Genomic DNA, 26,537 nt, shown 5'->3' on the forward strand with positions numbered 1-26,537 from the left:
ATCACACATATGTAGAACGACCATTAAGACTATTAACCATTAACACTCCTCTATTTTGCCGGGGGTATAAAATATACATAGAGGCAACACCACCCGCAGAACATTTTATCTTCTGAAAAGTATCGCAACAAGAAGTTGAAAATTTTATAGAAATGTTTTTAAGTGCTGCAAATGAAAGCTCCTTCAGTACAAAAATCGATACGAGCTTATTTCAGACGGGCTGGGCCACTTTTGGCAAACTTTCAAGTTTCTTGAAAAGAAATAAAAGTTACCTGTTATGAGTATCAAAGGCATGTTCGTAAATATGAACAATTTTGGTAACAATACCTTTGTTGTGGTTTTAATTTAAAAGAAAAGAGAGTATGGCGGTGGGATAACACGCAGTCCATATTTGAATTTCAGTTCCGTAGCCTAACTTTTCGCTCTGTCTTCTCTATGATGTTTAAATAGAAGGTTTGAAAAATGAAATTCCTATCTACCAGTCCGGGAAATAGGTTTAGTGAGGCATATATGTATTTTTAAATTAAATGTCGTTTCGTCATAAAATACGTTTCTAAAATAAACTATGGTTAATAGCAAAAGTAATTCATTATGACATTAAATATAATAAAATATACATATCTACATATAATCATGTCAATATCCCTTGCGGGGTAGACAGAGCCATCAGTCTTGAATACACTGATAGCCCCCGTTCAGCTGTTTGGCTTAATGATAGAATTGAGATTCAAATAGTAACAGGTTGCTAGTCCATCGCCTAAAAGAATAATCCAAGTTTAAAAACCTATCCATTAGTCGCCTTTTACGACATCCATGGAATGAAATGGAGTGGTCCTATTCTTTTTTTTTTGGTGCTGGGAACCATACAAAAAATATAAAATGTGAAATACAATAAATAGATAATGTTTTCATGGTTATGAATTAATTTGTACATTTACTTTTAACTCATGTATCAAGACTGTTTACTTTGTATTACACTCTTTTTTGTCTTAGTCTCTCAGTAAATAAGATTGCGGAATGCAATAAGGCCGCCTTTTGAACATTACCTGAGCATAAGTTTAGGAAAAGTGTCCTATTTTGTTATAATTAATGTGCATTATAATTAGGTTATTATTATTACTGTTTATCTATTTACACAGCCTGTATTGATTGATATACTTTGATTAGCTTGCTCGTTGCCCGGCTACGGATTTCCTTTGCACGACCGGAGTCGTCTCAGATGGGAGTTAATTTCCGTGGTGTGGTCGTCAGTGTGTGGAGAGAGTAATACCAATTATATTTACTACCCATGTCCAAGATTACATGTTAGGAATTATTAAGTACTTATGTATTGAACTTGACACAATTAAGTCTAACGTTAATTATTGGCATTCACAAATTCCTATCAGATTGCTCAGTTTGTTTGTGAAGTTTTGACTGATTTGACATAAACAAATACACGTTACGCAATATAACAAAAAGAGATATATTACAATAAAAATACCTTTATGGATTAACATCTGAGTCTCAGGCTAATCAGAAAACCGGGATTTGAAACCGGGTCCTTGTGACTCAGAGGCAAGTACACTAAACTTCAATGCGTTGCGTCACAGAGGGCGACCATTAAAACTGAGGAACTATCATCAAGAATTTTCTCTCTCCACTATATCTTTCGCCCACTATCAGAGTCCAATTTCAGATCCTTTCAATTCCGTCGTCAAATTGATTGTGGCACTTGTAACCGCGGATTTTCGATTATTCTAGAAAATCACGCCATTGCTCCCGGCTCCCGGGATAAGGTTAAGCATTGGATCCCTATTTATCTGACACGAATCGCTTCACTCGGACGCTTTTGCTTGAATCTTCAACAGTCTAAATTACTTTTAATACATTCTGAGACAAATAGTTGAGACGGTAGTTCTTTTGATTGCAATTTCTAAAGAACTAGGTTTGCTTCTAATGTTATCTCTTGGCAGATGCTTCGTCATCGAAGCTATCGATCAATCAACGAATGAGAATGAAATGTAATGAAAAATATCACACACACATATATCCCGTAAGGGATAACCCTTACGGGATAAATAAAGCAAATTGTTTCAAAAAGAGTCGAAGGCCACATTCAGCTAGATGAATGATGAAAATGAGATTCATATAGTCAAAGTGCCCCCTTTGTTGAATTCTATAATCTGCGTCAATCAACCTCTTCCAAAAAAAATATCTCCAAATATCCTCACATATCTTTTCAAGAGTTCGTTTACAATATACAAATTCAAGTCAGGCAATCAAAAAACTGTAGCTATCAAAAGCATAAGTAAGCAATTTTACCATCAGGAAAGCTATGAATCTAAATCAAGCGGAGCTCGTCAAAGTTGCCGCCACTTCCAAACTCATTTTCATATTGCCAGCGACATAGGCACTGTAACTTCACGTTTTTGCCCGATTTTTGGGAAAGGAGTATTCAAGATCACATGATTATTCTATACATATCATATGCAGGTGGACCCGGGCCTCGAAACAATTCTGCAGAGGGTGCTATCGAACAGTTGAGAGAGATCATATGCAGATTATGACTAACTGATTTATCAATGCACAACTTAAACTACTGGATCCATCAGGCTGAAATTTAGCTTGCAGATAGTGTGATATAGTTACCTGCTAAAAAGGATTTCCCGAAATTCCCACGGGAACGGATTTAAGCGGGATTATCCTTTAGAAGTGGTCGGAGTCGCGGGAGTACTCTTTTCAATTTATTTAATAAAACAGTAAAATATTGACTTGTGTACGCTTTGGATTTTGCAAATATTTTTTTATATTGTTTTCATACATGCAAAATGCAAATGATACCATAGCAAAAGTCGTTGTTGTCATTGGACACGGTCTACTCCGCAAGGTATTTAAAGAGGTAAAATGATGTACGTAGTGTTAGCTGATTGAGATAACGACAAATTAAGGTAAACCTTTGGCAGTTTGAGTAATCAATTTGCGTGCAAGAAAGATGTGGAATTATTTCCTTCTGAATAACTGGATGATCATCCCGGTAACCCAGTCAGGAATTAGTTCACATAACTGGATAATTCTGACGGACGGTTACTTGGGGTCTTGTGAGCGTAGCTTCTGTTACTCAAAGTTAAAAGGCTATCAAACATATTTTCTTATATGTCATCATACCAACCTTTAGTAAAACGTAAATGCGAAAGTTTGTATGTTTCTCTTTCACGCAAAAACAGTTGTACAGGTTTGGATGAAATTTTGCAGTGGGTAATTTTGCTAATACATCTAAATAACATAAAGGACAGCAAACACCGAGCGAAAACGATATATTATATGAAACTTTCTGCGGATGTTGTTAAGGGCTTTTAAGGAAATAATTACTAAATATGCTGAATACCTCTCAAAAAGTAGCATTTGTAGCAAAGTTGGACATTCCTATATAGAACTACGTATATTGTCAGCCCCCTTCCAAATAGAGGGTTTAAATAATTCAAAATATCGTTATTTTAAACTTTTACAACTGTCTTCCTCTGGTGTTGCCTTGTTGTTCACAGATTAAAATATTAATATTTTCCAAAACTTCACGAGCCGGGCAAATTGGAACGCGAAAAGTTACTTATTTCGTACAGTGAATAAACAGGTTAATTTGAATTTGTAATCTTAGGTATCACAAAATTCATGTTGCTAGAAAAATAAACCTGAATAAACAAAAATTTGTAATTATAAGTTCTATCTCAGTGGTATTACTTAATGGAAATCAGAATATCGGAGCCAATACAGGCTCAACCTCGGTCGCAAAATACAAAATATGCAAATAGCTTTAAAATTGACTTCGAGATCGTGTACCCTCTGCTTAAGTTTGTTTGTTTATGCTGTGGATTTTATCAGAACGAACCACAGTGTTCACTTTTAAATTTAAAATAATGAAATTGATTGTTTATTTTAGTAAAGTTACAAAAAATAAAACTGTAAAGTCTGTGGTCAGTTTCCCGTTTTGATGTAATTCATTAAAGAAAGAACAATTTCAAATCAGCATGCTTTTTAAATGGGTCAAACGATTACCGTGTCTGCACATTACAAAAAAAAGTATTTATTTGTTACATATCTCGCATGTTACGCTGCCAAATCTATATAATCGAAATAAAAAGTAGAGGCTGTATTCCTAAAAATTTTATATTTAGATTCACGAATCACGTGCCAGTTTGTGGAGGACCTAACGAGACAGAATACGTTTGTGGAATGCTTTATCGGTGCAACAAACATTTGGATGTATACAGTGAATTTCTATCACATTTTGTATGCATATATTGTAATTATTTAATTTGAAAGAAGAAAAAAAAATTTTTATTAGCTAAATTTCTACACACGTAAATAAAGCTTCCTGCTTCTTTTCGTTATTCGGTTACATACGGATGCGCCTTTGACCATGATGCTAAATTGACCTACATTTGTTCAAAATATTTGTTAAGAATTTTTATCGATATAGGTTATAAACTTAAGTGAACGATTTCGCGTGGACAAATCTACTATTTTGTATATTTTTTATTTCATTCGAATTTTCGATAATGGCGAGTTACGCCCGCAATCTGCATCAATCTTGGACTTTATGCAACCCAAAAAGCCGCGGTATTTTCTCTTTAATCCCAACCATAGACACTGGAATGCGGACCGCTTCATGGAACATAAAACCTTTATGGAGAAAAACGGTCGTACCATAGACCAATTTATTCCTTGACCCGTAGAGGAGCGCAATTGATACACGACCTCTGCATTTTACCCTGAAGACTATGAACACAGATAAAGATTTTTTGCAAAACTATAGTTGATATTTGGACAAATTTGATAAATATTACAATTTTATTAGGGCTTATACATTAGTATTAGCGAAGAAAAAAGCTTCTCTTCCTGCGCAGATTATTCAAAATTCACCAAAGGAAAGGGTTTAACTTGAGTTTTTTTCGGGCGATGGCTAAGCAACCTGTTACCACCTGAATCTCAATTACATCATTTAGCCATCCAGCTGAACGCAGCCTATAAGTCTTTTCAAGACTGTCAACTATGTTAGAGACAAACAAGTCAAAAATATATGTACTTTTCTTACCAAACCTTTCCTTACCTTAAGGTAGATATACCTTAAAGTTAAACCTGTTATTGTTACCTTGTCAGAAATTGGTAAATTCACATGAAGCAAACAATTCAGCTGACATAATATCGTGTCTTCAGCCATAACTCGATTGTGGCAAGACAGACAATATTATCGACAATACTACGCCGTATTCTGCAAATTCAAACGTCTTGTACCTAATATTGTTTACTAGCCAAGTGAAACTTTGGTTAACTAGCAAACAGAATTAGATCAACGTTGTCTGAATTGAACTACAACAATTGGATTGTGAAAATAATGAGTTCTTTGATCAATAGTATACGAAAAGTCGTCGGTCTCAACATTTTTATTCAAAATTTTTATATCTGTGACATAGGTAACCTTCGAAGTTCATGGATTTTCAGTAAACTTTACATTTTTAGCAACTATGGTGAAACTAAATTTTGTATGAATGTTCGTTGCCATGTAAATTTGAATATCCTTTTCAGCTCGTGTGGACGCAAATGCTAAAGTCTAATGATTAGATACTTTCAGAAAAGAAATTTCTCCAGCATTTACCATATTTACGCAATACTTTGTTTTAAGAATTTCTGTCAAAAATGGATTCAAGATGTTTTTTCAAATAAACATATAAGTGAGTTAAATCGTCCTTTCGTACAAAAATGTAGATACGGTTCCTTCAATATAAAATCAAAGCTACAAATAAGATAGCCATCCACCTAACGCGAATAAAAAGATATTGTAGTCTTTCCTGAAACTGGATATTTGACTTCATTGGTGTTAACGATGTTGCGTCCTTAATTGGATGATTCCTGTTTCTTATGTTTAATTTACGCGAAATGTTTAAAACATACAATTAGCTGACTCAGTTAGTTAAACATTATGCATGCTGTTAATTTGCTGCGTAGATTGTCACCAAACTAATCAACATTTAGTATTATCAAATTCAGAGTTCAGAGAATTGTATGTAAGCTGTATCAGTTAATTGCAGTTTCTAGTTATTCATTATCCTTTGGGCGTTTGCCCCAGTTGAACTAATATCCCTTTTCTGAGGTTCGGTGTGTGATGTTGTTGTCGATACATAATATAATTTAAAAACAAACAATGGCCTTTTTCTTTGGGCTCCATCAGCGGTCAGTCTATCTTTAATTGAAGACCTCTATTTTTTTTGGCAAAATGAAGTGTTTTATTTGTGCATCTTATGGCCTATATTCATGTTTTTCATGTACATTCATTAATTACCCATTCGTTACTTACTTTATAATTTTAACATATTTGTTTTCTCTGTTATCTGTCTATTCATGAGTACCTCACAACAGTCAGTTAACCGGATAACTGTCTGTCACTGCAATGTCGGATAGTGCAAATAGGACTCTTCGGATGCCATTCAAATGCACGGAGCGGATTGCCACTCAATGCACGTCTGATTTTATCGTTTTTAAGAAAGAGAATCTAAGATTTTAAAATTTTATTAGCAGTTAAAGTTACTTGAGGCTTTTGACCTTATTTTATAAATGTGGGAACTGCCAATTTTAATCTTGCATGAGTCATCACCAACACCACGTTCATGTTGTCAGCTGGGTTGGGTCAGTTGGGTTTTTATACGAACCGACTCTAGTTTGCCCTCTGTAATGTTTTTGTAAGGAAACATCACCCATATTGGATTATGGTTGCACATAAGTTGCTTGAATGTGCAGGTTTCCTCGCAATAATTTTTCCCACGTTAGAAACAAAAACCATATACTTGACTTATAAACACGTGGCTTTTTATTCGGGTACTTTAGCTTTCGACTACCGACTTTCTTTATTTTAAAAATGATCATTAAGCATTAAAAATACTTGTTTTAAACTATGAAAAGCTACGTCATAATCAGTTGGAATAAGCTTCCATTATAGGAGGGCTACAGTTGAGTGAACTTTACGCCTGAAAACTTAATGAAACTTTGGAGATTACAGGCTTATAAGCGGGCGAATAAATCTTTAAATTCGTATTATGTTAAGAGACAGGCCGTTAGCAATTTTTCTATGATCGTGAGAAAATGCCCAAAGGGAACCATTGTTCATCAAAGTCTGATATTTTCTTTTACCAATGTAAAATATTTGCGAAAGAGAAAATCAGCCAATTATAATATTGATGAGAAAGATTACAGTCGTGCCTTATCTCGGATTTGTCGCGGTCGGGACGTCGTCTTAGAAAATTAGATTTCATTGTTTACTTCCATGAAATATATCGACGTAGACAATGTTGGTAATGCAAAAAAAAAAACATCAAGAAAATTATACTGATGACAGGAAGATTTTTAAGGATTCTAAATTTAGTATTTAGTGTTTCGGGGCTAGTCTGTGTATGTACAGACATACGGACATTGTGAAACCACAAAGATTGCTTGTTCACTACGCAATTTTTAACAGTGAACAATAAAATATTTTACAGTCTCCACAGATACTTATATATAAAAAAATTCGGAAACAGAAATAGAAGGATTAATTACTTTACAATTCAGAGGGAAAGGTGCTCATTTGAACCTGTTGAATAAGAAGCGTATCCTACAAGAGGCTGGATTACGTTTGTGTCAAAGGACGTTAGGCAGATATATGTTTGAGGCACCACAGTTGCTCTAAACATTTAACTTAAATTGACTCTGGCTGTCAAAAAAGCGAAGTGAGAAAAAAATTTGCTCGACCGTGAGCTAGACAAATCCGAAAGAAAAAAATACGTCTCAATTTTTGCTATCCATCCATTACCGAAGAAATAAAAATAATATTGATGCTGATATTAGAGTATCCACTTTATTATAAATAAATGCTGATATGCCTGCCATTTTTTCTTTCTTTTTCTATTTCTTAGTTAAGATTTTTTTCAAAGTCAAGAAGATAATGACATTATGTCCTGTCCGTTCGTAAATTAGCCATGTTCCTTAGAGTATTCCCTGAAGTAATTTAAATACTCCTTAGAGAGTCCCTATCCACTTTTGAATACACTTACGACTGGCCCTTATAACTCGTTCAATGTGAATGAACAGCGAATTAGGAGCCAAGGGATGTTAATGTTGTACACGAGTGTTGAGGGTGTCGTTTTGACGCTCGAGAGGAACATGGCGATAACAAAACGAGGGCCGACTTAACTATACGGCTATAACGTTTGTGGCCACTACTATAGTATATTGTGTTCTATAGAAAAATAAATTTAACAGAATTTTTTTCATTTATATATTTCAGAGTACTCGTATTTCAAATAGAACACAGAACAATCATATTGGTATGAAAACACATTTTTGTGCGTTGGTGAATACTGATTTGGTCGATTGACGATCATAAGTAATAATAAATAAAATTCATTAAAATGAGCAATATAAAAATATGAAACACAGTTGTCCAGAAATTCTTATAACCTTACTTTAAATTTATTTAGTATTGGAAGCTTCAGGCAGTTCCCTTAAAAGTTTACTTTACCTTAAATATATTTAGTATTGGCAGCTTAAGTCAGTTCCCTTTAAAGTTTACTTTATTCGTGTGGTTGCCTAGTAAACATATGTACATACAGATACATTTTTGTTTGGCGAGTCAGCCTTATTGAACTTCCATTTGCAATGAAACTGGGCTGTCCGCCGCGCCGGCTGCATCTATTCCAGTTAAATATCGCGATTGCTTTGTGATTGCTCGCTGTGACTCGATATTGTTAAACGATATCGACCATTTTTCTGATTTTTTAACGGTTTACTGGATAGGTTTTTAATTACTTACCGGCCGTATTTTTTCATCGAATACAGCGCATTTTTTGGCAATTTTTGATATTCTGTAGTGATTTCAGATTGGGTAAAAGAAACGCTACAAAAGGCTTACCTTTTGTAGCTTTCTACAGCGTCCACAGATAGAGATGTAGCGGTTCTTTTTTACTCTATCTGAAACCACAACAGAATATCAAAATATATATTTGCATGTATCACAATATTGTCCCTTAAGGGTATTTATGCCGTTTTTTGGCATTTAGTCCGCTTTTTGGGTAGAAAAAATTCAAAGGCTACATTCAGATGGATTGATATATGATGGAATTAAGATTCAGATAAGTAGTGACAGGCACCCATTGTCCTAAGTTTGTAAGCCCAAGTCTATAATCTAAGAGTAACGGCAAGCACACGATATTTTTCTTTTCGCTAACCATCATACATACATATCATTGCGTTTTTATCTCTTACGGGGTTGACAGAGACACCAGTCTCGATAAAACTGGCCAGCAACAATGGAAGCACAATATAAAGTTACTAAAAGCTAGTAGTTTGTAAAATATGACCATAACTGTAGAATTTTTCGATACTAGATATACCCTTAAGACACACAATTTGAGTGATAAATATATATCAGAATGGCGATATGTGATCATGTCTGTAAACTTATCATGTGATGGTAATCTTATTTACAACAATTAAGATGTGGGAACAGTAATTTTCTCGGCCATTAAGCTGGCAACACAATGAGAGCGTGGAATTTCCGAAAAATGTGTTCCGGGAATTAAACGGAATTTTTAGATCACGCAATATATGCTCTAAATGGTAACTGCAATGCGAGTTACAATGATTGTTTATAACGTTACGCTTTTATGAACAACGAGTTATTGTTTTGTCCCCGAAGGCATTTCGGGTATTTTTCCTTTTCTGTCCTATAGTTTTCAATAAGTTTATCGTCTGAATATATTAAAGAGGACACTGACTGTTTGCCTGATATACTTATACAACGTAGGTATAGACAAAACCGCTTGGTTGAGAGATTAAAATTTTGGCATGTTAGGACTAAGAGAGGATTCCCCGAAATTCTAATACGAGTATTACGGGATTTTTCGCTATACGAGGGCGGTGTTGTACGTTCTTAATATAATTTGATAATAATCCAAAAAATATAACATAGTTTGTGGTCATCATAAAAAAAAAGGTATATGTGAAATAAAAAATAAAATACAAATACAAATTACATAAATTTAACAATACATACATCCATAGTATAGTCAATATAAACTGAAAAGCCACGTTCAGCTGTATGGCTTTATGATGAGAACTAAGATTAAAATAAAGTTACTAGCCCATCACCTTGATTAGGAATCTCGTATAAGCCTATCCTTAAGTCGCCTTTACGACATCCATGGCAAAGATATGAAGTGATTCTATTCTAAAGTCCCGGAAACCACACGAAATACACCGTAATATAACTCGCATATTAAATAATTTGCTATTACTGGAAATAGCGTACACAAAACAGTAGCCAATGACATGAAACTCAAAGGGGACGCAGGTAGCTCGTATATAGGACACCGAAATACAGGCTTCGTGTTCTGAACACGGGACATGACATGTGGGTTTTACTGTGACATTATAGAATTAACAAAGGGGACGGAACATTTCATAATGGTGGGTTATTATATATTAAAACGAAAGTAAGACTGCTTGTTTATTTCTATTATCGATAATTTTTTCCCTCTTTAATCACTATTATAGAAAATAAAAAAATATAGCGTGCGTCAGCAGCTTCTTTTTCCGCGCAGATTTTGGATTTGGGCTTATGAACTTATTTTACTAAGGGTTGGTTAGTACTTTGCACTATCTCTGAATCTATATGTCATCATTAAGAGTTGCATTCCTAGCCAATTTTTGAGATGATGTCAATGTCAATATTACTCGTATCTATAAGCCTGCCTTTAAGATTTTAGTATTCAGATACCGACAACTTTAAGTAAAATCCAATCTAGTTAAAAATTGTTTCGAGGAGGACCATTTTTGGTTTAAAATTTTGTATACTGATTGAACAGATTACTTAATAAATAATATCAAAACAGTCCTTACCACACATATAATTACTTTTTAATCATCGTGTACAATTAATCCGGAGTGTATCTGACTTTACCGGAATTGTGGCTGGATAAATATTTAGATGATTAGTTTTCTAATTAACAACTTTTGTTTATTAAAAATTAACAGACTTGGTAACAGGTTATTACTAGCTCTGCCCATTGGGCAATATTGATTCAATTTATTTTAGGCGTCGAAATTTCACAGTAGCAAGAACCAATTAAGTGTATTATAACCTAAATGTGCCTTGAAAAATAGTAACTATTATATTATTCCATAGTAAAAATAAAAATTATTAAAATATCGGAAATATTTTATCTTAAATTTTTTTGAAAGGCACGTTTTATTATCTTGTCCATATTATATTTTTTCGGAAAAATCAAACGTTGACTTGATAAAGTGCTCTTAGATCTAATCTTGAAAGTGTCACAGAGTAGTGAATGTGGATTAAATTATAAAGGTATGCAGCAGAAGTGCGTCGAAAGAACAGTGGTCTGTGTCCAAGCTATTATTACGGTAAGAGCAATATAAGGTTCGTAATGTGCGGGAAATTATTTTATTCCACTGTAATTATTACGAGTACGTTTACGAGTGCGCTGCGCAGTGCGCAGAAACTATTACGGCCACAGTAACATACTTGAGTTTTCTTTATTACCGTCTTGGTATTTTTTGTTCCCTTATGATGGAAAATGTAAATGATGTTTAAATTATATTCTGGGTACATATATGGAAAATTTATTATTATTTTACTAGAAAGAGTAGTGTAGGCGGCATTAATACGTAGATGAGTAGCGTTGTAAGTTAGGAAGAATTGAAAGATCTAATCATTTTAATTGAGAAGCAATTGAAATAAAAAAAAATTATAAAAATGAAATATTTTTATGATTCAGCAGTCAATTATTATTTGTTGTAGCAGTCACTTTTTTAATCGGTTGCCATAGTCCCATCATTATCTCGCTATATCTTTATATCTGATACTTCTATGAATTAAAATCATACCCTTATGTCGTAATTTGGCAGAAATCCAGCAGATTTGGCTCGCATCGTCACCCGCTTCAACGCGATACATACAAGTCACACTTGCTTTATTAGGCGCCACGATTTTGAAGTACTAATACATCTTACTATAATAAGATAACTATATATTTTTAAATTAACATTATGGAATAATATAAACTATAAAAATAATGAGAACTATTATTAAATTAAACTAATATAATAATTTTAAATCTGATAGCGTGCCCAAAATGCTGGCATTGCCCCTTTGAATTGCAACACTATCTACTGTCACTACTGGCACACGGTATTTTCTTTACAACAAGAGCAGTATAGAAGCTTAATTTAATTCTAACTACAATAAAGGCCACACATCATGATCAGATCCGGGCCAAGAGAAAATTAACAAGGATCCGTGACAAAAATCAGAAGAATCGACAAACATTGGTGTTACCTGATGATGCAACGTTGACGATAAATTTTCATTCTCACGGTATTCCTACGGGTACCAACTTACTGGTATAAGTTATTCATAATTATTCTAAAGTATCATAGTGCCGTGTGGTTCCCGGCACCAATACAAAAAAGAATAGGACCACTCCATCTCGTCGGATGTCGTAAAAGGCGACTAAGGGATAGGCTTATAAACTTGGGATTCCTCTTTTAGGTGATGGGCTAGCAACCTGTGACTTTTTTGTTTTGAATTGTTTCTAAATTTGAATCTCAATTCTATCACTAAGCCAAACAGCTGAGCGTAGCCTATCAGTCTTTTCAAGACTGATGGCTCTGTCTACCCCGCTAGGGATATAGACGTGATCATATGTATGTATCATAAGTATACAAGTTTTGATTTTATGGCTGCAAAAAATTCCGCCTCGAAATAAAAGATCTACAAATACCTAATATATTGAATTGATGAATCATCTTATTTTATCGGTAAATTGCTTTGGTTTCTGTACGATTGTTTTGTAACAAAATATTTTGTCCAATGTAAAGGATATCCAGTTATTAGAAGCTTGTTAAATCAACGAAACCTTATATTGTTGTAATTCTAGATTTCTCTTTGTGTAGAACAACAAACAACTCTGAAATAAATTCGCATTGGTACCTATCCTCCGTTAGTAAAAGATCAACGTCTAAAACTTTTCCAGTTCACAGGGTGTTGAAATTTATATTTGCAAATATCAAAAAGAGTTTCGAAAGATGAGAAGTCGATGATGGGAGTAAGTTGGTTGAAGTTGCGAACAAACTGAGCTAGTTTTCGGACGGTATCGGTGCAACTTTCCACATAAATCGAGCTTCGTTAATAATTTACCCATTCGGAATTCGAGAGCCTGGAAATTCCGAGCGACACAAAGGATCGACAGCGATGATACGTGTTTGTATGAAATCGTAACGAGTCTCTTGGAATAGTGTATCTTTTTCGATGTTGTTGAAAACACTGCTATTGTAGGTTATAGAAAATGTATATTACCTAAAAATTTCTTATCAGTGGGCGTCCGTGTGGCGCTTAGCGTTTCAATTTGTGGTTACTTTAATGCTTTTTAGCGTTACTCAATTAGAAGTATTCCTATACTATTTGTCAATTCTGCCCAATTTTTTAAAAAAAGGACAGACAATTTGAAATATTTACAAACAATGAAGCGTTTCATTCTCAAAATTTCGTACGTTTTCATATGTTGCTCATATGTTTGCTTGACTCTGCCTTTTATCATGTGTAGAGTAAATTACGACCTTTATTCCAATAGCATCTTTCATGTGCTGTATTTATCACATTGTATAAAAACAAATGTCAAACATTTTTTTATCTTTAAAGTTGTTCCAAAAGTGATATAGCCGAGAAAATGAAAGGCTCAACAATTTGTTAGGCAGATTTGTAATAAAAGCGGTCGCAATTTCATCAATCTCAAAACTTTATAAGTGTCGATGTTGAGAAATGGAATAAACAAAGGTCCTCGTAAATTTGCTGCTTACGAATAGCTTGTTTACGAGGTGTTTCTTGTTGTTCCCACTCGGTTTATGTTTGTATCGGCTATCGGCCCTCCTTTATGGTAATGAAGCCCCTGATGGCATTCTCAGCCGCAAAATAAACAACGAATCTTGGCTCAAAGTTTTTACTGTCTTAATTCCGCCCTTGAAAATATTCCCTGTCGAGCTGTGTGGTTCCCGGCAATTAAGAACAAGACCACTCTTCATATAGTTCATGGAGGGGCTAAATAAGCTTGGTATTCTTCTTATAATGGGCAAGCAACTTATCACTACTAGAATCTCAACTCCATCAGTAAGCCATAAAGCTGAATGTGGCCTTTCAATCTTTTCAAGACTGCTGGCTCTGTCTATTCCGCAAAGGCTAAAGACTAGATTATATGTTTGTATGTAAAATATCCCTTCTCCGTTGGAAAGCAATGTAATTTGAATAACATATAGGGCGGAACAGTACTCAGTGTAACCTTTGATTCAATATTCAGCTAGGGTCGAATATATTCATGGAACCGCAAGTGTAATTATGAAAGGATTGATACAAATACGATAAAACTTATGTGATGTTTTCATATAAAGGATTTTGTTTATAGTTAAATGTTTTGAGAATAAAATTAAAGTTATAATGTGAAAATATACTCGTATAACTTTATAATTTGTACAAGTATGGGAGTGATTTTAGCTCGTGGCAGTTTTCTTTCTTTCTCGTAGTCTTTTGGAAGTACTGAAATATTATGTTGTTTTTTTTTAATAAAAAGCCATTAACGACTTGTATAGAAGATATGGCTGGCGGAAATACCTACGAATAAAAACATAAAAGTACCGACGCCATTCTGCCAAATGATAACATTAAAAAATAATTAATATATATAAATTAATAATAATAATATCTAATATAATATAAATATCTCTTTTCAGGACACAATGTGGCTGCTCATCCTTCTATTCATGGTCCCAGTGCTGAGTCAGCAATGGGTGCCTTGCTCAGAGCTGAATGACGACCTCCGGTACCCCTGCCAGTGTAGGGTGCAAGTAGACCGGGCTCTGCAGTTGAGGATCCTGATGGACTGCGACCACGTGGTGTTTGGTGGTGACTTCCCGCCACTACCGTATGGTGCACCAATCATCTCCTTCAGCCAGAGATGGGCTGGACAACAGACTTTGCCTACTCAGGTATATATAATCTAGATACTTACATTGTCTACCTCTTTGTTAACTTTATCTTATTATTCATATCATTACATAGAAGGCGAACTTCCTAAATAGTATTCCTAAATAATGTTTTGGGAAAAAATACATGTAGAGCAGACCACAAATGAAATCGGATAAAGCTGATTAAAAAAAGACAAATTTATCATTTTTATGGTCCAGTACTGTGAGTTGATTCGTTAGCAACAAAAATATATTATCTCATTATACCTAACAGTGGTATGGATATGGATAATAATAACCGCAAATGACTTCTAATGTGACATCCAATTTATCTCTGATTGCAATCAACCAAACTGATACTTTATCCTGTCGCTTTCAACACTATCGATTAGTTAATTCAATTAGTTGAAACCAGTTCTGAGGTTTAATGTTAGAAGGTAGATAGATTATACGAGAGCATTAGTAAGTGTTTAAGTATCTATTATTTGAAGAAATGAAGGTTTGCTTCTAAATGTTAGGTACACTATAAATTGCGTTTGAATTTTTTTTGTTTTTTTTTTCCACATTAATATTTTCATAAGCATCTACCCGGCATATGGTAATTTTGATGAATTATTTTTAAATGCTGAAGAAATATTTATATCGATTTACTAGTCCACACATTAAAGATGTATTTTTGTTGACATCAAACCATAATATCTTTCATTTATACATAAATAACTGAACAGAGATTAACTATTATATCGCCCCAATTGTAGTCTAACACAAAATTATCGAAAATCTACAAAACTCTATTGTCTCTGGATATGTCGCAAACAAAATGTACATACAGACAAACTATTCATGAAGTAAATAATGGAAATTTAATCGCAACAGCCGGATAATGCCACATCATCGACATCCAGCCAGAATTTTGTCTCAACGCACTTGCGACACGACACACAGTAATCGCCTTTATCTCTGCATCGAAGAGGAATGGAAAGAGAGCTAATAGCCACATAAGACTTGAAGATCACGATGGAATTAAGATAAGGGGTTGGATATAGGACAAAATATATAATAATCGCTAGTTCGTGAACCCTTGAATGACTTTTACAATCTGCCAGAAATGAAAAACCGTTGGAACGCAATACGATGGATGTTCATTTTTCGCTATCAGACAAATATGGAAGCGAAGTACGAAATAACCATTAACCAGAATGTAAAGAGATTTGAGATTTGTAAATTTTAGTATCTCCTTTTAGATATATCAGATTAATAAGACCATCATTTAGGTTGGCAGTAGGGTTGCCACTACGTTTCAGCCATTAGGTAAGTGTCACTGTTGTTAACTTGATCGCATTGCGTCGTGTCGCAAGTGCGTTCCGAGTGTTTAGCGGAATTCGGCGAATCCGCACGCTTCCACACGGATTGGCATTTGTTTCAATGGACAATGACCAGGGATGATAGGTAGGGATGATACGATAGCCACTATATTTATACTTAGTATGGAGTACTTTATATATAGAGCAGTAAATTTTGTATCCTTGGACTCCGCAAGGAGGGGACGCGTTTTGACATTTTCTATCATTTGTGTTTTAAAAGTTAATAAATACTCTCTATTTCGTATGATTATTGTCAGTAAATATTGCATAAGTTTTGTGGTGTGGTATTTGTGTTCAGTGGCACTGAATGACTGTTAGACAACGAAAAGTCGCTACTACTGGCATAGGATACCGATATTCAGTATAGTCTTTCTCAGTGTAAGAAAGAAAGAAAGAACTAAGAGACACGATTATAAAAAAAATCACAAGAATTGTTATTTTATACCAGTTCTTGTGAAAATTTTTAATATTCTTATATTTAGGTGGAGAAGCTGCGGATATGATATAATATTCATCAAATTATGCTAACATATACTACAAGTAAAAAAATTGCAAAAGAACACGTTTGCACATTTCAATGTGCACACTAAACGCCATGAACGAATACGCAAAATTGAGGATGAATTTCACATGTGTAATAAATAATGAAAATTCAATCACAGTCCGTATAATACTCGTGCCGCATGATTGACAGCCGGATGAAATTCAGCTTACGTGGCGATTTGGCACGCCTCGACGCGTATTGCCATTTGTCGACTCATTTCATTGTATAGCCGCTATGGTATATTGAAGACAAAGATTTTTGTATGCTGAACATGAAAACATTAATTAGGTATAGCTCGGGTGATGAAGAAAAAACATAGTGTGCCAGTTGCTTCTCATCAAACGCGGATTGAAGAAAAAACAATCAAGAAAAAGATGTTTTTTTCTTTTGGGCGGTTAGTTAGCAATCTGCATATTCAAGTGGCTATGTTTTTTACTTAACTACGAGATCAGCATGGTATTTTATACTTACATTACACATACATACAATAAGAAAGTTTGGGAGTACCTATGTTTTTTTACTATTTCATACAAGATTTAATGAACAAGTTTAAATGAAACTTTAAATAAAGCTGAAACATCAGAACAACACACACGTTTCAATTTACATTGGAATAGTAATTTACGGCTTGTCAGGTAAATATTTATTTATAAAGCGGCCGAAACTTGTTAAAACATAATTATATTAAGTTAGTTGAGTATACAGCTTTGCACTTGCTTTCAGAGTACCTATCAGATAATGTATACGAGATCAAGAGTTGGAAACTCAAGATACTTGCCACAAGTTCCACTTTCAGAGATATCCCACTATTCAAACTTGGAGTGAGTTTGAAAATCAAGAAGTTTGATGAGTAAGCGAATATGAATTTATACCATTTGCGTTTTCATTTCAATTATGATTTAAAAGCCAATGTAGATGAGTGCATTTTGACTGACGTTTTAATAAACGCATGAATTGGGTTTATTTTTCGCGTAGGAAATGGAATATAAAAAAGATGATAAAAATTATGAATTTGGATAAAGCAAAAGAACAGTGCCAAATGGAGATAATTATGTTCATTTGATTACGTACGTACCTATAATGTTGAAATAAACATTATATGATGTAGGTAATATTTAAAATCTCATTAAACAAATATTATTTTTCAAAGGTAGGTAAAATCTGTTTTAAATTTTACGTATCGGGGTGCAATTTTTGAAATTTCTATAGAAATGGGAATAAACGTTGTCAATTTTTGGAGCTGAGGGTATATCCGAGTAGTGAATAATACTACTACTAGTAATTAAGTTTATTCATTACAAACAAAAGCAAAAATACAAATCTTTTCTCTTTTTAAGTATGAATTTATAATTTTTACTACATTATTTATATTTTTCACTCAAGAACTTGATACCATAAAATGCGAGCTCTAAAAATTCGCCCAGCCTACAAGGGCTCTTACGCGTATATCGATACCAGGCGAAAAGGTGAGTTCGCTTTGGAAATTTCAGATATTCCGAATTGGACTTTGATGCTTGCAAAATAGAAAGGCAAAATGGCAATTTTCCTTTGGAGAAAATAATCGAATCAGTTCCGTTACCTTCGTTTTTTGGCGTTGCTACGAGTGCGATCAGAAATTAGAGCATGCATCGATTTTTCTTTATTGCTCTTCTACGTTTTTTCTTTTTATTGTTAATTTGCTATCTGTTACTTTGAGACTGTAATTGGACTTGTTAATTGAATTTAAAAAGCGAACACAAGTGTTACGTGAATTTATATGTGGAATGAAAAGTCGGTGGTATTATGTACCTAACATATGGAAAGCACAATTTTTGTTTAACAAGGCTTTATATGCTATGGATAAGTTGTAGTAATAGTTTTTTATCGCGCTGTAGTACAAGTAAAGACATTGTTAACGTAAAATAATTACAGGGCGGCAAATAAGGAAGCTTTATAGGATTAATGGGTTTATAGATGCCGCATGCACATTTATCATGTCCTTACACATAGAGGCAATAGTCATAAGAATCTAGTTTTATTTATTAATAGTTATAAAATACTTGTATAGAAACATAAATTTAGGAAAATAAGTCAATATTTAAATATTATGCTTTTAATGTCCAATACAACTATGACGGGAACTATAGTTACTATTTTCCCTGTTCTACTTAATATAGAGTCATCTCATCAAGAAATCAATATTACTCGTACCGTGAAATTCTGATAAAATTTTATAAAAAATATTCGCTAGCATGGTAACTAGAAGCTTTTGTTGAGCGGGGTTTAGTATTTTATTTTCCACGAACAGACAGTAATATAATGAGCAGGTGAACTAACTTTGTTTTTGAATCATTCTGCGAATTGGTGAAAACTGCATGAAAATATATTAGCAGTTTAAAGATTTTAGCGAGACAATTTTTACTTCAATTAATATGAATGCTTGTTCCGATGGTTTACGTTGTAGTGAATATTGATGACCCCATCTTATTCCGAATATGTTTATTATAGTATAATGTCAACAAGACTGGCAAAAGTAATATAATGTATTGAGATAGGGAACTTAACTTGAAAAACTCTTGATAACGGATGATTTCGTAGAATGAACTCAGAACAGCACTTCCCATCAGTTTCAGATGCCTCTTGTCTGCTTCGTAGTTCGGAGCAAAATTGTGTACTTAACTTGTAAAACAACAAATGAAAATTTTTTGGAGAGAAATATATCGTGCTTCTTACTTCTCTGTACTTTAATTGTCCATCACCACACGGCTATTTTTATTTTTTCATTGTTAAATATTTACAACCATATAATCTTTTTTCAGATTTTCTCATCATACGGGCTCCCATTGAAAGAACTGGACTTCTCTCACAACAGTCTCCGGCGTCTCCCGGACCGCCTGCTAGCCGGTGTCCGGGGCAACTTGACGAGGTTGTCTCTTGCTGATAACCTGCTGGGGGATAACCTCAATCCAATCTTCTCAACTGCTGAGCTGCATAACCTGCCAGCCTTGGAGGAGTTGGATCTGAGTGGCAACAGCATTAGGGGCATTGAGAAAGGACTGCTGATAGGTTGTGACGTTCTAAAGGTAGGTTAAGAAAAAGTGCTAGTGGCAGTTTGATTCTCCAAATTTTGTCTGAGTTCGAAAACGTTTTACTCTAAAAAACGCTTATGGACATTTAAGAGCAATTTTATTTTGTTCTTTGTCATGATGTTAGCAACAGTATTATTGCTGTAACACATTATTTTGTTTTGGTTTGTGATGATGGCTTATATAAATACAAAATTAAAACGAGATCTTACCTAAAGTATCTTCTCCAGCGCGGTTTTTTTTCTAAATATTAGGAACTTACAAAATTATGCCTGGATCATAATGAAATCCACTGAACAATTCAGTGGATTTCATCATTATAAATAACTGTCAATCTTACTACATATATTTGTAAACTTTGTGTATTCCTAGTAATTATGGTAATTACAAGCAAATAAAATACAAAACTAAACCGAGGAAACCTGCCATTCAGGTAATTGGACGTGTAACCATGGATCCAATACAGGTTAGGTCACTGCAAAGGTTGCGGAGGTCAGATGGGAGTCATTACGTGTAAAAACCTGATTCACCCAATCCAGAGTCTATGGTCTAAGGCATAAGCCGGGCTCCTCTCCAGAGAGGTGAGGACGCAACCGCGACTTAAGCCGGAAGGAACAAAAAACACAAAACAAAAAAAAAAATATATCCCAACGAACGGTATTCCAGCGTGGTTCACTTTTTCTCAATATTTGCTTCGAATGAGATACGAGTACATCCGCGGGATTGCCATCATAAAAGTATTGTAGGTGTAATCCCTTTGTTGCAGATATTACGGCTGGATCGCAATAATATCCACTCGGTGCCGTCGACCTCGCTCAACGGCCCGCAAGCGCTGAGGGTTATTTCTTTGAGGGAAAATCGAATCGGTAAGCATATTTTGTTGGTTCATGGTCATCTTCTATCAAAATAACAAATCATGTTGGAATAATCTCGCTCGATCGCTCGCTGCGACTATTGTTGTCTTTATTTTCTTGTTTCATGTCAAAAATAAGTTGATTGAAGATAAGGAGACTGGTGTAAAGTTATGTTTTCCGCATTTAAATAGGGTATTGGTAACTTTTCCTTTTTACATTAGTTTCGATGTTCACCTATTACATCATAATTATGATTCCTTATATTGACATATTTGCGATTTGTTATAATGTTTTCGTTAAATTCACGTTTAATTTTCAGTGTCTATCCGCCAAGCGTCATTCGTGTCACAAAAGACACTTCAAGAAATAGACCTCCACGGAAACATGATCTCTGCGATCGAAGGGGGCGCTTTTGTAGGTCTGCGGGAACTCCAGTCTCTGGACCTTGGACGCAATCGACTCTCCAAGTTCAACAGTGACGTATTCCAGGGGACAGAGAACCTTGAGAAATTGGACTTGTCTGAAAACTTCATAACAGACTTCCCGACAGTCGCATTGAAGTCGTTCGTAGCGCTTAAACATTTGAACCTGTCCAGTAATATGATAACGGTGAGTAAAATGTACTAATCGATCACTCTCGATCGATCAATCGATGTTCAGATGACTCTTTTCTGACTTAGGTCAGGTTTAATGAATAACCTCTCTAATGGCGAGGAAAACAATTTAAATAAATAAAAAATATTAATTTGATAAATTAAATTCACTGTTACAATAACTTTACCAACTTGGGCTTTAAAAATAAGAATCTGACCTGAGCTACCAGGCTGTTTATATATCAAAATGATATAGAATCTTTATGAACTCATTCCAATGTCGATTTCAATTAAAAATATCTGGTGGCCCGAAATGATTGGGCCCACGTAAACAAGAAGTTTTCGATCTTCGAATTTATTTACGTTGATGACTTCGTAATTGTTGATTTGTGAAACGAAATCGTTATCTCCTTTCCGAGATTTCAAACTTTTGACATTGTTATGATTGTCGAAGTTATTTATGGAAGAAAGGATTGCGAAATAGGTATTCAAAAGTAGCTGTACAAATTGAACATATACCATTTAGAAAATCTGTAAAAAATAAATCTTGAAAGGCGATTGAAAATGTGTTCAAACATATATTTACCCACTCTTTATTTTCTGTTTCAGAATATCGATAATAGTCATTTGAGCTCATTAGTGCCGTTACAAATGTTGGATCTCAGTAGAAACAACTTAGTAAAGCTGTCTCCAGGCACATTCGTGGGGCTCACTGAACTTCGCTATTTAGATGTTGGCGTCAACTCGCTAAGAACTGTAAGTGTGATCGTTAATTGAAACCTTTATTCATTGATGACATGTAATCAATTCTACGGGTCATATATCTAATTGTATTTTTTAAATAAAGTACATAGGAAAAACATATGAAAGCAAGAAACTGAAAGTAATTTAAAAAGCCTCAACGGGACCCGTTATAATTATTAACAACAATGTTTATTTCAGGTGGAGGATGACGCATTTGACGGCTTAACAAGTCTTCAAACTCTTCTCCTTCGTGACAATAATATTCTTCTCATCCCTGCGACTGCCCTCTCTCGTCTGCCCAACTTAGTTTCCGTACATTTAGGATTTAATAGAGTGACCGCACTATCAAGCGATATCTTACGAGCGGTATCCGATAGAGTTACATCGTTGGTTCTATCAAGAAATGTCATTAGAGAATTACCGACAGCAGCTTTTGAACATTTTAAAATGTTACATCATTTAGACTTATCTGGAAATCTTTTGAATTCAATCGCTGCTGAAGTTTTTACTGGCTTAGAACAATCTTTGCAATATCTGTCCTTAAGTCAAAATAGAATATTAGGATTCACAGGACAAAAATTAAAATTCATAAATCTCTGGTTCTTAGATATATCAGGCAATCAAATATCCGAAATTCCTGTTAATGCTTTCGATTCAATTCCGAGTTTATTGTATTTGAATATGAGTTACAACGACCATATAAGTACACTTCCTCAAAATCTCTTCCAAAACAATCAAGGATTACAGTCTATTGATTTAAGACATATCGGTTTGAAAGCACTTCCTGTAAATCTTTTTACGAAAACACCCAATGTTGAATACATTTACTTATCTCATAATAATTTGCAGGAGATAACAGAAAATACCTTTAAGAATTTGAGAAACTTAACTCATTTAGATTTGTCGTACAATAACATTGTAAATATTCGAACGCCGTCCTTTGTGAATGTAATGTCTATACAATATTTGTCTTTAAAAGGAAATCAACTTAATGCTTTCAAAGGAGAATTTTTCAATACCGGTACTAGTTTAGACGTTATAGATTTATCAGACAACCAGTTGAGTTATTTATTCCCTTCATCATTCAAAATACATCCACGCTTAAGAGAAATAATACTTACAAATAACAAGTTTAATTTCTTCCCGTCGGAACTTATAAGCACTCTGCAGTATCTTGAATTAGTAGATTTATCTGGAAACGCTCTAAAGAATGTCGATGAGCTTGACTTTGCTCGACTACCGAAACTTAGAACTTTGTTGTTAGCAAGAAATGAGTTAGAAACAATTAGCGAGATGGCATTCCATAACTCTACACAAATCCAGCATTTAGATTTATCATATAACAAAATTGATCGATTAGGTGATAGACTATTTGAGGGATTGATTAGATTAGAGCTGCTTGATTTAGGTGGAAATATCCTCACAGAACTACCTGACAACATATTTGATCGAACTAGGTTGCATATGCTAGAAAAAATAGTGCTTAAAGAAAATTTATTCGAACATCCTCCTCTGAAAGCATTACAAAAGCAATATTTTTTCGTGTCGTCTGTTGATTTGTCTCATAATGAAATAGTTGACATACCAGCCGAAAATAGCGTTATGGTAAATATAAAGAAGTTGGATCTCTCATTTAATCCTCTCTCTCAAAAAACTATCAACAATATTTTGACAGAACCAAAGACAGTAAGGGAGCTGAACTTAGCTGGTACAGGAATGTCACATGTGGGCCAGCTAGAGACACCCTTTTTATATAGTTTGAATTTATCATATAACAATATTACACAATTTTCCGATAGTACTTTTAACAGGACTACTCTTTTAGAAACTTTAGATATTTCTCATAATCAGATTGTTGATGTAACTGGATCTCTTGTCAGTTCTTGGCCTAAGTTAAAGAATCTTCAAACTCTTAACATTTCGAGCAATCCCATTACCATGATACTAGAGGGAAACTTCGACAGTCTGTCTTCACTTCGGATCCTTGATATGAGAGATTTAGACAGATGTACTCGGATAGAGAAAAATGTATTTAGAAGTTTACCTAATCTTATTGAGTTGCGTGCTTATGGTTATCCAAGATTGGGATATTTTGATGTACAAGGTACTTTGCAATATTTATTTGCTTTGGAGAGGTTAGATGTCGAATTGAAAGATACAAATATTGGTGCTGATCAATTGCACTCTACTCTTCATCCTCGCCTTGAAGAATTGGGTATAAGAGGATCCAGGTTAAAGACAGTTTCTTCGGGTGTTTTAGCGGGCTTAAAAGCACCAGCAATTACAGTCAGATTTCGTAACACATCAGTCACTAGTTTGCCACCAGCTCTTCTTTTTCCACTACCAAGATCTTCGCAAATAACTATAGATGTTGGTGGTAGTCAGCTAAGTACGTTGCAGCCCCAGTTATTAGTTGCTCTAGATGATCGTCGTGCAGATTTGTCAATGTTTGGATTGGATTCAAATCCAATTAAATGTGATTGTAATGCAAGAGCTCTGAGAAGATGGCTACCTGTAGTTGGTATTGATGATGTTCGTTGTAATTCTCCAGACCATTTGGCTGGATTCTTGCTAGTCGAAATTGGAGATGATGAATTATCGTGTGAAACGAAACGAAGAACCACCGCAATATCTTCTACTTCTAGCATGGCAACAACATCGCCTCCACGTTTGGTTCACAGAACATCAGCTGAGCCTGACATTATCTGGTCAGTCGCTCCTTCGCACGAAAGACCTAAGTCTGCAGGTGAACCGAAAGGTGCACCAGTGGTCGGTGTAGCCACTTCAACCAACGATGACAATTTAATTATAGGTATAGTCGGCGGTGTAGTAGCCTTTATTGCTATATTGATTGTAGCAATATGTGTTGTTAGATTGAGAATGACGTCAACGTCATACAGGGGAGGACCGTTAGCAAGTAGTCCTACGACCGGAGCTACTCCAATGTGGGGTCCTCCATGGCCTGGCTACGCTGCAACGCTTCCCCCTGCATCCTTGTCCAATGCAACATTACCCCATAAGATGCAACAGGGGCCAGGTTCTGTTAGGTACTTAGCACCGCCACCCCCAGCACCGTATTTCATAAGCATGCCACCTCACGATGACAAAATTTATTGGTAAGTTTCTGAGAAAAAAAAAAAATAGTAGTATTATGCCATTGATCTGTAAATAAAAACACAAGAATTATCATATCAATAGTGTGTTTCTCTTAATGGAAACTGTAACTTGTGTATTGATTATATCGTTGTAGATATTTATTGCTCATGTAGTTCTGATGAAAAATATTTTACGACTAAGATAGCTTTATCTAATAGTATTTTACCATAATTATATCGGGCTGGGTTCTTTGGTCTAGTCTCCAGTGACATTTCAGAATAATTCCATAAAAAGAAATTAAATTAGTGTTTAATTATACGATTTATTTATAAGAAAAGTATGGGATATGTTGTCAACGTGTAAAATATTTATTTAACATAGACGTGCTAGACTTTATTTATAAGAATTAATTGTTAATTTTATATACATGAATAAAAATATTTGACAAATATATAGTATCATTTTTTTAGATTTAAGGAAACTTATCAGTAGTTAAATGAATACGAAATTACGTGCCTTACACTTGTCCCGCCGTCGGTTGACCCGGCTTTGGTAATAACTATACGATGTGATATGTAATGTTCAAAATTTATATCTAAAATAGCGCGAACCTCATCAAAGACTTGAATGTGAAACAAAAATATCCAAAGGTAGTAAATGATCGACCAAACTAAATTGGTTAGTCGTTTTATTCGACAAAAATGAAACACGAATTCGTGTCTGCGCGGACACAATAGATGCGCATAAATACCGTTCATTCAAATCACCAACGGTTGGCAGAATTCAATTTTGAAATACGTTCACAAAGCGTGCTCTGAAACATTGTTTGCCAGACCTATTTCCATTTACACTGCCCTGAAAAAGTGACACGCGTACGGATTTTATGCAAATGTTGTGATCATAAACAAAAGCTTAACGCGGTGCAAATGGACAATGATCGAACGAAAGTCTTTGAAGGACAAGAATAACCGAGTGCTGAGTGAGAAGGATTTTCGGCATTAACATACAATCGGGAAATGAGCTCACTCGACTGGCCGGATAGTACTAAACTTTGGTAACTGGGTAGGGTCTCTAAACGCGAGCCTATTAACAATTATAAATTAAGAGAAACTGTTATCTACTGAGCCGAAACCGCTGAAGAAATTGCTCTAAACCACCCAGGTGCTTTGCCATTAGGAGATTTCAGGATACAAAAATGTAGAATTTGATCACCTGGATGATATCACTCAGGCGACCAA

At 34.6% G+C, this 26,537-nt stretch overlaps 1 protein-coding gene across 1 annotated transcript in view; it reads left to right on the forward strand.

Moving 5' to 3' along the window:
• Positions 1 to 25,679, forward strand: part of LOC106137727 (protein artichoke) — an 80,002-nt gene extending 54,323 nt beyond the window's left edge. Inside the window, exons 3-8 of the mRNA XM_013338635.2 lie at positions 14,806 to 15,060; positions 19,746 to 20,009; positions 20,779 to 20,878; positions 21,186 to 21,475; positions 22,069 to 22,215; positions 22,402 to 25,679. Of these exons, the coding sequence (XP_013194089.1) occupies positions 14,812 to 15,060; positions 19,746 to 20,009; positions 20,779 to 20,878; positions 21,186 to 21,475; positions 22,069 to 22,215; positions 22,402 to 25,323 (3,972 nt within the window). The 5' untranslated portion in view covers positions 14,806 to 14,811 and the 3' untranslated portion in view covers positions 25,324 to 25,679. The remainder of the gene's footprint in view (positions 1 to 14,805; positions 15,061 to 19,745; positions 20,010 to 20,778; positions 20,879 to 21,185; positions 21,476 to 22,068; positions 22,216 to 22,401) is intronic.
• The last annotated feature ends 858 nt before the right edge of the window (positions 25,680 to 26,537 follow it).

Source organism: Amyelois transitella, chromosome 10, assembly GCF_032362555.1.
Source record: "Amyelois transitella isolate CPQ chromosome 10, ilAmyTran1.1, whole genome shotgun sequence".
NCBI lineage: Eukaryota > Metazoa > Arthropoda > Insecta > Lepidoptera > Pyralidae > Amyelois > Amyelois transitella.